At 36.3% G+C, this 15,995-nt stretch overlaps 1 protein-coding gene across 1 annotated transcript in view; it reads right to left on the bottom strand.

Annotated features, from left to right (window-relative positions):
• Window positions 1-15,995, bottom strand: part of CDK14 (cyclin dependent kinase 14) — a 504,392-nt gene that overhangs the window by 244,153 nt on the left and 244,244 nt on the right. The window contains exon 8 of the mRNA XM_019666203.1: window positions 5,907-6,027. Coding sequence (XP_019521748.1) covers window positions 5,907-6,027 — 121 coding nt within the window. The remainder of the gene's footprint in view (window positions 1-5,906; window positions 6,028-15,995) is intronic.

Here is a 15,995-nt window from a genome sequence, read left to right as displayed (position 1 = left end):
ACACACACACACACACACACGTAAGATGAGAACATCTCAGGCCAAAATTTCTCTTAATTCTCTAGACATAACAGTATGTTCATTTCCATAACACCAAATAAAACAGCTTCCATTTCTTCAATATACCCTAAAGCAATCTTGGATGCTAAATAGGCATACCTCATTTTGTTGCCTTTCATTTTATTACGCTTTAAAGATGTTCCATTTTGTACAAATTGAAGGCAAGGCCTACCACCAGCAAACAGATTACAACTCGCATTATTGCAATACTTGCTTTATTGCAGTGGTCTGGAACCGAACCTGCAATATCTCCAAGGTTATGCCTGTACTCCAACAGAAATGCAATATATTTAGCTTAGCTGAATGTTATACTACGTACTGATAAGAATACTCTTCTCCACATTTGCGGAATCTTATATTTCTTAAAGAATTTCACAGACAGCCATCTCTTGCTATTCTCACAAACCAGTGAAGCAGCTGAGTATACTAAGGGCTATCAAAATATCATGAAACTTAGTCATTGTGATCGGCTTTTTAAAAATCATCCAAAAGTCAGTTTGTGGGTAGCCAATTACTTTGCCACATTCGTAAATATAGGGAAATTTTTATTTTAAAAAATATTTGGTAGTTAAGACTACATACAATGCCTCATTTTACATATTATTCCGCTAACTTATCACTAATAAATGACCAAACATATCCACTGAAAACACACATACATTCTTTCTCTCACAAATGCACATTGATAAACAAGGGATGTAAAAATCATAACCATGCTAAGGTTTTGATAGAAAAATAGAACTGGTTCCCTTCAGCACTCCAAAGCCATCACTAAATTCAGCACACTGGCTCTATAATGTCATAATAATCTAACATTAGTGAATTGCACTTTTGGAGGCAATTCATCACTAAGCAATGTTACAGAAGCTTTCCACAAGGAATCTGAGTTTGTAGCCAGCAAGTCCTTGGGTGTGAAGTAAGCCCTCAAATGCATTAAATCTCTTCTGACTACTAGTATTGAACAAGTTATTGCTCTTGTGCTTTCTGAAAAAAGATGACCACATATTACAGTTAAATCCCCGCTTTACACCTACTTCCTGGTAGCATTATTATTAACTCTCAAGGGTATCCTCGTATGAATGATACACTATAAGGTCATCCTCGTTTTAAGGGACTTTAGTAGTGGAAATGGGCTCAGAAACCATGGCTGCCACCATCAGCTCAGCTTTCAACTACATAGATGCGCTTCAGACTGTCTCCAGATCTTTTGTTATGTACAGTTGTCACTGGCTACACCAACAAGTCACGTGGATCCCGTATTATTTGAGCAGCTCTCCAGAGTGGTTAAACAGTTGTTACTTTTGACAGCGACTAATGCAAATCTTCCTTGGTCTTATGATCTGATTAATTAGAAAATGTGTAAATAGTGTTGACAGATAGATGACTTTATGTAGCTCGTGAACTCAAATACTCATTCTTATTAGCATTCTTTTTTAAATGGATTCATTCATTTTAGCAGAAGTGGTAAATGAGTAATGGTTAGGAGGAGTTGGGAAAATACATGCCCGCATAGCTATTAGTCCCATGAAAGCGTACTCTATTCAGTGATTCGTGTTAAGTTTATTTCAAAGAAACTCCTCCGTGACTAAAACTACATAATACAGAATATTGATGTGAGGGGAGAAAGGCAGTGTTTAAGGCTGCTGAGTGACAGTGAAAGCCATCCACTCTACCTGGAGCATGCAAAGGATCCAAGATAACTCAGAGCGTAACCTAAATTACAAAACAGGAACTGTACAGTATTTGTGTTTTGGAATCACTTTACTAGTAAAATAAAAGCTAATTGCTTATAAATCATCTTAAGAGAGTCTATAATATGTTGTAAAGGAAAGGGCTTTGGAGTAGGTTAGCCCTGAGTTTGAATGCTGGCTCTGACTGTGTGACCTTCACTATCCTAATTAGTCTTCCTGGGTTTTATTTCCTTCTATCGTATCATCGTACAGTAGGTAAGTAATTAAAATGCATTAGAGAGTTTAGAGTACAGGCCATGTTCAATAAAAGTATCTGCTATTGTTGCTATTATTACTACTACTTAAGACTCTATTTTTACCGCTATTATTACTCAATTACTAAAGTCAGGACCTCACACAGAACAAATTTATTTTCGGGTCTTAGGATTCATTTATGATTCTCTCTCTTAAAATACTGGTAAACAAACCCGAGTCCTCAGAAACCTTATTTTATTGCATAAATTTCACTGGTTCAAGAGAAGTTATTAAGGATGATGACAGAACTCTGGATGTTGCCAATATGTATGGTGATTAGGCTTACTTAATAAAAAGCAATGCTAAAAGGCCTTATAATACTCCATAAATAGGCAATTTCTTTTCTAATATATGCAAAATCCATTTTGATGCAGACATTTTTTTCTATATATCAAGACTGGTATGGAAATTTTTTCCTAAGCACCCAGCTGCTACAAAGTTAAATAAATTAATTTTAATCTTAAATCAGAGATGTAACAGAGAAAAGGTTGATTTAATATGCAATCTCATTACATTTGACAGGCTTATTTATAAATGATTTGCCCCACATTTTGACAAGCATAGTTAATATGTTAATTAGCTTTTAAACAGATGATGAAAGGAAGAGACTGACACGCTATCATTCTTCACACATCATGTTGGGGAGCAATGTAATTGATACCACAAGTAGGGCTAATAAATATTGGGGCTCCCCCAAAAGCACTGTGATCTTGATGAGATAATTATTTATTAGTTACAGATAACTTAGTCACCTTATGTTAAAAATTAATCCCTTAAAATAATCCCAAGTGACCTTCCACTTTAGAAAACAAATACCGGTCTAAACATACCATAGGAACTTCTGGAAAACAATATAAAGCTTATTAGAACAATGACCTTGACAGCTAGAAGAGAACTCCCTGACAAGGAAGGAACTACACAGATAAGGTGCTTTTCATATTTGCACTTCTCTTAATTTAATGTGGTTTTCAGCACTGGGTAAGCCTTTTTGGTTTAGAAGCTTAAAGATGATTTCCTGTGCCTCAACTTTAAAACAGCTACAAAATCCAAGGATTAAGAGAAGTTATACATGAGACAATGTCCAAGTTGAGTTCTCCGCCTAAAGCTTTGTGCACAGAGGGAGACAAAGGTATCAAAAACTAACTTTCTTAATGAGTGCTCAAAGCACACAGTATATTCGAACACACCCCGGTGCTGGAGACCTAGAGCAGTAAATCATAACACAGTGAGCTCTGATTTCCATCACCTGCTGCCAGTGTTAATACATATGTGTCTTCATTAATATTTTTATTGCCCGTGGCTATTTAAACAGAAAACTGGAAAATGTAACACTATGTAGGGATCGTTAGTTTTTAGTTACTACCCTACTGCCCCAGGATGGTAAATGAACTGTAAAAATAGCCTGAAACCATTGCCACCTGCCTCCCTGCTATTGTCCATGGGTTAATATTTGCACTTCTCTTTGGTGCAGCTGAGCCTAACTCAATTATAGTCCCATTTCCAGGTCTTTGAATACCCACCATCGATGTCATCGATTATGCAAAAATCAGTGCCCTGTGAACTTCTCACTAACTGGAAAAATACATACATCTTACCTGACTTATAGTGTAATAACAAAATGGCTCTTAGCAAATGGCTTGGAATGAAATCACATTCAGGATGACAGGACAGCACAGACACAACTCAGATGCTAGGGCTGGAAGATGAAGAGCCCGTAAGCAGGGGAACTGCCCACACGTAACACATTTACTGTTTATTTTTGCCAATGAATAATTTGGCATGCAGACAAAAGGGCATTTGGGGTCTACTATTTTGTATCAATCTTCCTCCCTTCCACTTAAAGAACAGTTTTCTTTTTATGCTTCATTATGTCTCTGTTTAAAGAAAATTGGCAGAAAGCGTCCAAACCTGTCTCCTTAAGAAAATGAGTGCACATGAAAGTAAAAAAGGGTGGGGGCAGAGACAGGAAATCGAATACTATATATATCAGAAACAGACTTATTAACAAGTCACAATCCATGTGGTTCTTTGTACACTATAAAGGTTTGGGAAAAATTCGCCACTACTGTATAAAAACAGCGACTCCCGATTATGAGAGCAGAGTCTTCACTGAACTGCCAAGCACTAAGACAAAACTGGCTCCAAGCCACAAATATTTCCAAACTATGTTCTATTAGCAGAGTCCTTAACTGACCTCAATGAAAGACAACCCAGAATTTCCATGTTCAAAGTATCGAGAACAGCACTCTATAACTCAAGAATATTAAGTAATGACTATTCGTATGGCCTACTCGCAACTGTAAGGCAGGAAGGAGGAAGGAAGTGAGAAAGAAACTGATGTCCTGATGCAGTCTCTGACCTTTATTTCCATTTTTTTCCTCCATTACAATTAATGATCAAAATATCTATTCTGCCTAAGCCCTTGCCTAGTCTTGGAAAATAAAAATTCTGTGTAAAAAAATGTCCAAAACAAACAAAAAAGCCAGGATATGGGATGAAAATATGGATTAGCTCAGCTCCTCAGTGATAGATGGTCATCTTTATTCTCAGTGTTTTGGAACCTGAACTACAATGATGGCATTAGATTTGTTATAAGGCATTACAAAATTTATGGCAATAGATCTGAGGCTGTTTCATGACCCAGATTCTTTTATAGCTCTATTGAAAGCTACAGATCTACACCCCATAAAAATAAATATATCCATGTGTACACAAAATACTGCATATATTTTCAGTGGTTTCAAAGATCCCGAAATCCCATTCCTACCGGGGTTGGTTTCTGGAACCTAAATTAAGAAAATCTACACTACGCCCTGTATCACAAGGAACTTGATTGTTTTCTCACCATAAAATATTTGGATCACAAACATCAGGGAAGTAGCCAAGCCTCATCACAGCCTAATTTGCTAAAAGCCAAGATTACTGAGGGCAGAGCTGTGAAGTAAGTATATGGCAGCAAGATACACAACACATGCTGAAGTTTACTGAGGTCATAAACTTGATATGAACACGTAGCTGAATTCTGTATATGGGTGCATAGTTATTCACAGACAATGATTCCTGCTATGAAATCACAACGTGCTATGTGAGCTGTTTTGCTTTGAACACAACTGTGAATCTAGAAAAGGGAGTTTTCTATTAATAAAGGACACTTTCAACAGTCACTAGTAAGCCCGTCCTGAGTGCTAAAAATCAGATTATTCCCTTATTTGATTATTTGATTTAGATCACACTGACCTGGGAACTCATCATGCTTTATCATTAATAATAGTTATGCATTCAATCTCACCAGTCATTGGGTCTCCTATGATAGATTTTTAAGTTTTGCTAAACCATCATGGGAAACGGAAACTCTATTGAAATTAAACTTATTGTGACATTAAAAAAATGTTTTATTTCATTTTGGATAATTGGTACCAATGGTTTTCAGGGGTATACTGCACCAAATTTAGTGCCTGATAATTAGAACAAAATTTTCAGATCACTTATCGGAACTTTGTTCTGAATTTAAATACGTTCCCTACTGCTTCCAACTCATAGTGCTGCTTGGAGATATGTGCTTCTTGTTATAAAATAAAGCCACAAATTAAAACCCTTAGGGAGAAAAATCACTGTACTGACAGTTAGAAAAATGTCTCTGCCCCCGTCCATCAAGAGCCATTATCAGACCCCATCTGCAAAGCAGTCTCTGATTAGGGAATATTCCCAATCAAGTTTTTAAAAAATCCACCATGATTGCCACACACAGGCAAACACCCCTCTGCCATTAATCTTCATTCAGACTGTTAGGATGTTTGTCTAAGCTTGACCGAGATGAAGCACCACAGACAGATTAGCTAGAGCAAAGCTTCCATTTCTCACCACATGTCAAGGCAGGTGGAATATTCTGTCGAGCCCAGGAGGACATCTGGAGGTCTGTACCATAAGGTAACCACTTCATTGGAGTACGTGTGGCTAGGGACAGATTTTGCTCTTGCAAGACCTGTGGGTTACATGAAACATAAAGAATTTTAATAGGCATTAACGGAACAAGGGAATTTAAATTTGAATGTTCACAGTTTTAAAAGGTCAAGCATGATATTGTAATACAGAATCACGAACACAATGTCAAGGTTACTAGAAAGGTTGGGGACAGCATATTGTTGGTCTACTTGCTTCAAATACATGCTAAAAACCAATAAGTCATTTATATTATAAAGCATCATGCATCTAATAAAATCCTGGGAGAGTAAACAAATGATTCATAAATGATTAGATATGACAAAGAAGCTTAGAAATCTCCCGAACTTTCCAAAGAATGTTTCACCAAGCTCTAGTTCTGAGGGTTACAAATGTTATTAGAAAGCATTCCAAGGGCACATAATTTTGAGAAAAGATGGTTTAAAAAGTTAAACAGGTCTTCATACAGCAAGACTTCTCTCAATGTCCTTAGTTTTTCTAATGCATATTGTGAATCTGAATGAAGAGACTACAACACTTTCCTCAAGGGTTTTCCTAAAACTTCTTATGGTTCAAATACTGAACTTCCATGTTCAGGAAGCTCATTTGAAAGCTACCTAAATAAACAATTATAATGGAATAGTTAAATAAACTGAAATATTTTCTAAGAATTTTTTAAAACTGGGAAAATGGTCACAATAATATGTTAAGTGATAATGTATGGCAGTTTGACCATAAATACTTATGCATAGAAAAAAGAATGACAGAAAATATATTTTTTCCAAATTTTCTAAAATGACTATATAATTCCTTAAAAAAGAAAATCACAAAATCTACAGATGTTACTTTTTAAAAATAAAAACAATCTGTGTGGTAGCTTTCTATCTGGGTATGTCCAGCAATGAAAAGTGTAAAGTAATTACTACTGTAATGCTCAAAGCACATATAACATTTTTACAATATTTTACTATAACATATTCATTTTAATATTCTGATTGTTTACATTTTTATGCAGTCTTTAGGAACATGACTTTTCTCCTGCTTATTAGACACCTAGTATTCCCTTTACTATATTCTATGTAAATGTTAAAATTAATAAGATAGCTGGTGGGACAAAGGATTTCTAATTAATTCAACTATGGTTACAGTAACACAATTTTCTCTACAGCAAGTTTTTATAATAATATCATGGCATATTATAAATTGGTAAATTTATAAGTATTCCATATTAAAATGTACAGATTATACACAGGCAAACATACATACACATGTGGTCTCCAACTTTTCTGTATATAAATAGAATATTTTTGATAACAGGTTCCCATAACAACCTCTACTTCTTTTCTTTTTCTTTTTACTTTATTTTCAATCATAGCTGACATACAATATTATATTAGTTTCGGGTGTACAACATAGTCATTAGACACTTATATACCTTATGAAGTGATCACCCCAATAAGTCTAGTACCCACCTGACACCATAGTTATTACAATATTATTCACTATATCCTCTATGCTGTACTTTACATCCCCATAACTATCTTTTTTCCAATTTACTTTTCTAATGTCTTCTTAATTCACTTTTTAGAAAAATTAGTTTCAGATATACACCCACGACTATTTTTATAACTGGCAATTTGTACTTCTTAATCCCTTTCACCTTTTCTCCACAAGGTTTCTTGCTGCCTCAATTCAGGCAAAACTGAACAACAGATAGGATAACAGGATGGTAGTGTTTCCACAATTTAGTAATCCTGTCAAAAGTTTTAGCTCCATGGGATAAGTGGTTAGCTCAGGTGGTTAGAGTGCGGTGCTAATAACACCAAGGTTGCTGCTTGGATCCCCACATGGGCCACTGTGAGCTGCATCCTACTTAAAAGAGTCAACTGTACCATAGTAGCATGAAAGCAATGTGTAACCAATGACCATGGCTATTCCCAAATAAAATTAAAAAAAAAAATGGTTTAGTTCCTCAAGTGAGCACGTTTCTATACAGAACCAAAGAGCTAAGCACAAGTCCTGAAATAGGCTGACTCATTCCATATGCTGTTGTCAAGTCAAATGGGTGCCCAAAACATTCAGGCTGGATTCCCTTGCTTTTCCTGAGGCCCTGTTGACAGAAATTGGGGCCAGAGGGATAGGAGAATGAAAACATCTGAGATTTTCTTTGACAGCTCCGAAGACCAGGCTAGTTAGAGACAATCATGATATTCCCAGTTTTAAAGGGAGAATAGGATCTCTAAATGACTTAGAAATAGAATAAATCTAAATATTTATATGTGATTTCAGGTCAATAATGTTCCCTCAGTATATAAGCTTATAAAACTAGTTAAATATTTCTGGAAAATGTAAATAGAAAAGGCTCTGTCTACATTATTTTCCTCCTTCTCACATGTATAGGTCAAGGACTGCCCAAACTCTAGTCACATGAACCATATAACTTCCCAAATCAACACTGAAAATGAGTGTTCCATGTCTAACTCTTCAATGTGTTAAAACAGTTTCTTAAAATAGGCTGCATGTAAATGTGCCATATATTGATGACTGTTATTGTATTTTAACCTACATTCTGCTGCATCGCTTGAGAAAAACTCATCTCATTTTAATAAAGTCAATTAAAACAGTTTCTTGTGGAAAGTGTCCTGTATATTGATAAACAAAAGGTTTTCACCCTACAAATACTCCTGTTCAGTTAAAAAAATAAGTAAATCCCAAAACTTGTCAGGGAGGGAGCAAATTATTAAAACAATGACTCAAAAAATAAACATTAAAAAAGTGCATTTTGAAGTAGGAATATATAACTATTTTTTAATAAATATTTTTGGTAAAGATATTGCTATGTATTTACAACCGTTCATGCATCAAAACATGCTTGCTCATGAAAAATTTATTAAACTGCATCCTCCAGCTGACGGAAAGAGGTAGGATAGGATTAATTAGCACAGCATGTGCGAAAGCTTTCTTTCTCTGTTCCTTGTCAGTTGCTATGGTTACACTACAGGAAGAGAGCTACACTACCTTTTAAAAAGGATGAAGTTCATGGGTTATTATCAAAACTTCTCACATTAATGTTTAGTGTAAATTAAGAGTCAAAAAGCAAAGTGAAATGCTAACCTGATGAGTATAGGTTATATGCACACTGCTGCTTTGGCTGAGCACGTGCATAGGAAAGGTTGTGTGTTGCTATGGGCATCTAAAATAGCTTGTATAACAATTCAAAGTATCAAACTTTAAGATGTTATCATTTCTAACTATTAAGGACCCTAACGTAGAGTAAAAAATCCTGCTATTCAAGCCCTATTGCCAATTATTCAAAGTTGGGCAACCTTGATACTAGCTAGCATAGCAGAATCTTAGCTTTCCAAAAGAATTCCGAAGTTATCCAACGAAAGAATTCCTTTTCATATCTCTTTAAGATGGTTACTAACATCTGCTGCCACCCTGAGCATGGTTGCACCCTCTGGCTTGGGCACAGAATAAATCATGTGACAGTGCTTCCAACACTTGCCCTAAGCTGACCATTCAGCATCAACCAATGGAGACTCTTCAGGCCTTATCTTAATAGCTTTCCCAGCTGCAATGGACACTTTTGACCACTCCTGTTCTTTTAAATTGACTCCCTTGTCTTCTCAGATATAGAAGAGCTGACAGGAGTGACCTGGTCTCCTTCTGGGATCTTCCTCTATCTGTCTCTTTACTGCTCATTTTGTCCAGGGTTATATTGGGTTGTCGGAAAAGTCATGATGTATTTTTTCTATGTTTTTCGTTGCAAAAATGCGTCATGACTTTTCCAACAACCCATTATATTCAAATCAGGGCTTTCTCAAATATATACATGTCATAGGTAACTGGCTAATGTCATGTTTTAACTGCCATCCATAGGTGATTTCTCACAATTTTATCTCCAGCTTATGTTTATCTCTGGGCTTCAGATCTGGGTCTATCCAATTCCTCAGTAGTCACAGGCACGAGGATGTCCTGCAGGCATTCAGCACAGCCCTAACCATAAGTCCCTACAGCCATCTGCATCATTAATGCAGGGGCTGTGCCATGAGTTCAGGAGCAAATGCATTTAACTAGTAAGCTGTTTTAGGTTCCCGAAACAGTACAAGTTCTTTCAGTTGTACACAGGCATACATTAGATTTCATATTTCATGCACATCTAATTATTCTTTCAAATTTCAATGCATCCTTTTTGCAAGTGGTAAAATTGCTTGGAGACTTGAGTAATCTCTCAAACTCTATGGAGAAAATCCCAAAACCTAGGATAGGGCTTCCAGAATGATAATGCCCATGTATACTTTGAATAAGAGATTGAAAAAGAACTGGCAACTTGACTTGTCTCTTTCTGATTAAGTGGAACAATGGCAAAAGCTAGATGAACTTGCAAGACTCGACTGAACTATGGTATAAAGGAGTATCTCTCACCACTTCAGTCTTTCCAGAGGCTATGCGACTGTTTTGAGCTTGTCAGTGGTTTCATTTTTATGTTAGAGCAACTCTCACACCTTTCTCTCAATATACTTCATTCCCCAAACTAAATAATCAGAAAAGGAGGGCTTTGTTTTCAGTTAACCACAAAATCACTATTTCTAGATGAGGAGCTCCTTTCTTCACTACTTGATTCCAAACAGACATGGATTACTTAGGTAATATTTTACCATCTGGCCGTTAGGCTGGAAAGGGAAAGACTATTCCATGAGTCAGTCCCTGGAGAAGAGCAGAGGCAGGCTATTATATTTCTTTCCCAATCCACAGTGCTGGGAACTGGCCAGGAATCTCTGCTTTCATACCAATTTTTATTGGAGTCCTCTGTGTCCTAGAGAATTTATATTAAATATCTTATGATGTGCTAAAGCTGCTTGAAAATTCTTTATTGCTGCTCTTGGAGTGTATCAATAAACAACCATCAAACAAAACAAAACAAAACAAATTTTTTTTCTGGTGTTCTCCCAGGTTCTGGCTTTGACCTCTTCCATCTGCACTTGACAAGGTTTCCTGGATGATTTCATTGAATCCTGTGGCTCCAGTTACTATCTATATGCTAACGATCTCAAATACCTATCTCTAGTATTAATCTTCCCCTAAAACTTTAGATTTCTACATAGAAAATATCCACTTAGATCTTCCATAGGTATCTCAAACATTTCTCCTGTCCCCAAGTCTCCACCTAGTACCACCAGTGTTCTAGGACTCACCACTACACATCACCATCTATCCATTCTCCAAAGCCAGAAGTCTTGTTTCATTAAAGGCTCCTTCAACTTAAAAAATTACAAAATTCAATGGATTTTACTTTATAGTTTCCCTCTTTTCTTTCTGCTCCTTAGGTCTTCCTCCTCACCTCTTGCTGAATCGTTACACTAGTCTCATGTCTGTCCATGGCAAATAGTTATGAATTTCAAAATACATTTCAGACAATAAATTATCTATCTTTATTGACATTAATTTTATTGAAAATTAAAGTTTAACTAGAATACTTTTCAGTGTAAATAATAAGAAGATTTAAAGGCCCAATCTTCCCCTATAAACACAATAAAAGTTGGACATCCTGCAGTTCCCTTGCCCCATATTTGCCATTACAGGAAGCAGGAAATGTGTGTGTTTTAGGGACAGGTCTATGCTTTTTTATACAGCTGGCCATTGAACAACACAATTTGAACTGCATAGGTCCACTTATACATGGAGTTTTTTCAATAAATACTCTAAATGTATTTTCTCTTCCTTATGACTTTCTTAATAAACATTTTTTCTCCAGCTTACTTTATTGCAAGAAAAAAAATATTATTCATACATTTATATATATATCATATCATACAAAATATATATGAAAATATGTGTTAATCAACTGTTTATGTTATTGGCAAAGTTTATATTCAGATTTTCCACTGTGTGGGCAGTCAGTGCCCCCAACCCCCACATAGTTCAAGAGTCAGCTGTATATTTAATGTCACATGGTGATGTTGAAAGTGGAAAAAATTTTTGAGATTACAATTATATTTTTCTTTCCTCTGAATGAAACATTTTTGGTTTTGTTTCTGTCCAGACTTCTCCTTTAACAAAAGCTACTCTTACTGGATACCAAAATCCCTTAAACATGTTTTGACTGGCACATCTCAGCATCTTTCAACTGAGTAAGAGGAATCTTTGAAAATCAATTCTAATAAAATAAAATTAAGTCCAGAAGATATTAAAACATCTTAAGACAGTATTTTATTTTGCTCTGATTTTATTTAATCATCTTTGAATTTTTTTAAGTTAATAAATTATGCCTAATTTCAGGCTATCCCAGCGGGCACAGATTTTTTTTTATATATCTTTCATTTTTAAATAACAGAAATGATCATAACATTTTAATACACATTCTAAACAAGAAAGGAAATATTCAATTAACTTTCATACATAGGAAGATTTTATCTTTTCTATTTTGTATAGAAGATAAAAACAATATACTTCTCTAGAAAATAGTGCTTTAAATGAAATGAATAGTTGTGGTGGTAAAACCAATTAGTCAGAATTTTTTGGCTGAATACAATGTAAGAAACATGCTTTTTTTTCCTTTTTTTTTTTTTGAGTCAGAGCATTAGCCTACATATAAGACTTGTGATATGAAAAACTAAATGTCTGATAGTGGTGCCAACACCAGCTAGTTGTGTCTACTTGATTAAGTTAATAAGCTCTCTTGCCTATGTTATGTATAAAATAAGGGGGCTGAGATCGGAGTCAGCAAAATACAGCCTGCAAGCCAGCTACCTGACTTTGTAAATAAATATTGCCGGAACACAGCTACACGCATTCCTTCATGTATAGTCTACGGCTGCTTTTGTGCTAAACAGCAGAGTTGAGAAGTTGACAGACCCATAACGCTACAATAATTAGTATCTAGTACTTTAAGATAAAGTGTGCTGGCCCACGATTCAGACTAAGGAAACGTCAGAGTCCATCCAAGCCCAGATGTAGCTTGTTTAATTGAGCTTCACTTTATTGCAATTTTCAGACATTGCATATTTTTTACAAACTGACGGTTTGTGGGAATGCTGCGTGGAGCAAGTTTATTGGCACCGTTTTTCCAACAGCATTTGCTCACTTCGTGGCTCTGTGTCACATTTTGGTAATTCTCCTAATACTTCAAACTTTGTCATTATTATTATATTTGTCACGTTGGTCTGTGGTCAGTGATTTTTGATGTTACTATTTTAACGGTTTGGGGGGCACCACGAACCCTGCACATATAAGATGGTGAACTTAATAAATGTGTGTGCCCCCAACCCTCTCCCATCTATGTATGTTAGCTATATTTTAATAAAAGTCTTTTAAAAATAAATAAATAAATGTGTGTGTTCTGACTACTCCATTGACCGGCTGTTCCTGTCTCTCTCCCTCTCCCCAGGCCTCCCTCTTCCCTGGGACACAACAATATTGAAATTAGGCCAATTAACAACTCTACAATGGCCTCTACCTGTGCAAGTGAAAGGAAGGGTTGCACATCTCTCACTTTAAGTCAAAAGCTAGAAATGCTTAAGCTTAGTGAGGAAAGCCTGTCAAAAGCCGCGACAAGCTGAAAGCTAGGCCTCTTGTGCTAAACAGTCAGCCACGCTGTGAATGCAAAGGAAAAGTTCTTGAAGAAAATTAAAAGTGGTATGCCAGTGAACACGTGAATGCTGAGAAAGCAAAACAGTCTTATTGCTAATATGGAGAAAGTTTTAGTGGCCTGGTTAGATCAAATCAGCCACAGCATTCCCGTAGGCCAAAGCCTAACCCAGAGCAAGGCCCTAATTCGCATTACTTCTGTGAAGGCTGAGAGAGGGAAAGAGGCTGCAGAAGAAAACTTTGAGGCTAGGAGAGGTTGGTTCATGAGATTTAAGGAAAGAAGCCGTCTCCATAACAGTGTAAGGTGAAGCAGCAAGTGCTGATGTAGAAGCTGCAGCAAGTTACCCAGAAGATCCAGCTAAGATCATTAATGAAGGACAAGTCACTAAACAACCGATTTTCAACTAGACAAAACAGCTCTCTACTGCAAGAAGCTGCCATCTAGGACTTTCCTGGCTAGAGAGAAGTCAATGCCTGGCTTCAAAGCTTCCAAAGACAGGCTGACTCTCTTGCTAGGGGTTAATAAGGCAGCTGGTGACTTTAAGCGAAACAGTGCTCATTTATCATTCTAAAAGTCCTAGGGCCCTTAAGAATTTTGATAAATCTATGCTGCCTGTGCTCTATAAGTGAAACAACAAAGTCTAAACAACAGCACATCTTTTTATAATATGGTTTACTAAATATTTTAAGCCCACTGCTCAGGGGGGAAAAAAAAGATTCCTTTCAAAATATTACTGCTCATGGGCAATGCACCTGGTCACCCACTCAAGAGCTCTGATGAAGATGTAAAATGAGATAAATGTCATTTTTTTTTTCACCACTAAAAGAAGGTTTTTATTACAAAACAAATTCTAATACAATCAGGCCTGGTCTTACACCCCACCTCTGGGTAGAGGCCCCTAAGAGGGGCTGAGTTGGGGGGGGGGGTAAATGTCATTTTCATGTCTGCTAAAACACATCCATTCTGCAGCCTATGGATCAAGGAGTAATCAGACTTTCAAGTCTTATTTATATAAGAAATACATTTTGTAAGGCTATAGCTGCCATAGATAGTGGTTCCTCTGATGGATCTGGGCAAAGTAAGTTGAAAACCTTCTGGAAAGGATTCACCGTTCTAGATGCCACTAAGAACAACTGGGATTCATAAAAAGAGGTCAAAATATGAACATTAACAGGACTTCGGAAAAAACTGATTCCAACCCTCGTGAATGACTGTGAGGGGTTCAAAGACTCCAGTGGAGGAAGTAACTGCAAATGTAGTGGAAATGGCAAGAGAACTAGAATTAAAAGAGCCTGAGGACTGACTGAATAGCTGCAATCTGATGAAAAAACTTGACTGGATGAAAAGTTCCTTCTCATGGATGAGCAAAGAAAGTGATTTCTTGAGATGGAATCTATTCCTGCTGTAAAGGCTGTTGAAATGACAACAAAGTATTTAGAATATGACATAAACTTAGTTGACAAAGCAGAGGTAGGGTTTGAGAGGACTGACTCCAATTTTGAAAGAAGTTCTACTGTTGGTAAAATGCTATTGAACAGTATCACATGCTACAGAGAAGTTGTCCATGAAAGGAAGAGTCAGTCAATGCAGCAACCTTCATTGTTTCATTTTAAGAAAGTGCCACAGCCACCCCAGCCTTCGGCAACCACCACTCTGATCAGTCAGCCGCCATAACCACTGAGGCAAGACTCTCCACCAGCAAAAAGATTACAACTCACTGAGGGCTCGGATGATAGCATTTTATAGCGATAAAATATTTTTTAATTAAGACATGTGCAGCATTTTTTTTAGACATAATGCTATCATTGCACACTTAGTAGACTACAGCATGGTGTAAACATAACTTTTATATGCACTGGGAAGCCAAAAACGTTGTGCTACTCGCTTTATTGCCGTGGTGTGGAACTGAACCCACAGTATCTCCAAGGTCTGCCTGTACTAAAACTCAGTGATCCTAAGAAAATATTACTAAAAACCTTGTTCATTAAATGTATGAAGATCATCTATGCTCAAGGTCTTTAAAAAGCCCTTTAAATAAATAATTCCACCTCAATGACCCCATCACATCACATCTGCATTAGCAGAGAATGCAAAATCATTTTCAACAGTGTATACGTGAATATATTATCATTTTCACAGTTCACTGGTTTACATTTCATTTTCTAGTTTTTACTTCTCAGTTAATGAAACTCGGTGTTATTATTCTAAGGCTAGATGACAACACAATATAGAAAATAAATTTCATAGCCTGATTAAATTGGCAATTTTGACTGAATATCCATATTCATGCTGATTTGTTTCCAATTTTTAAAACTTAAAGGTAAAACATACTAAACTCATCATAACAATCTAAGTTTCAAATCAAGACATAAAATTCAGAACTTTTAAGCCATTTGCTCATAGATTAATATATACACAAA

Source organism: Hipposideros armiger, unplaced genomic scaffold (genome assembly GCF_001890085.2).
Source record: "Hipposideros armiger isolate ML-2016 unplaced genomic scaffold, ASM189008v1 scaffold_465, whole genome shotgun sequence".
In the NCBI taxonomy this organism is placed as follows: Eukaryota; Metazoa; Chordata; class Mammalia; order Chiroptera; family Hipposideridae; genus Hipposideros; species Hipposideros armiger.
The sequence above is the reverse complement of the archived record's forward strand: the minus strand, read 5'-3'. Positions and strand labels throughout refer to the sequence as shown.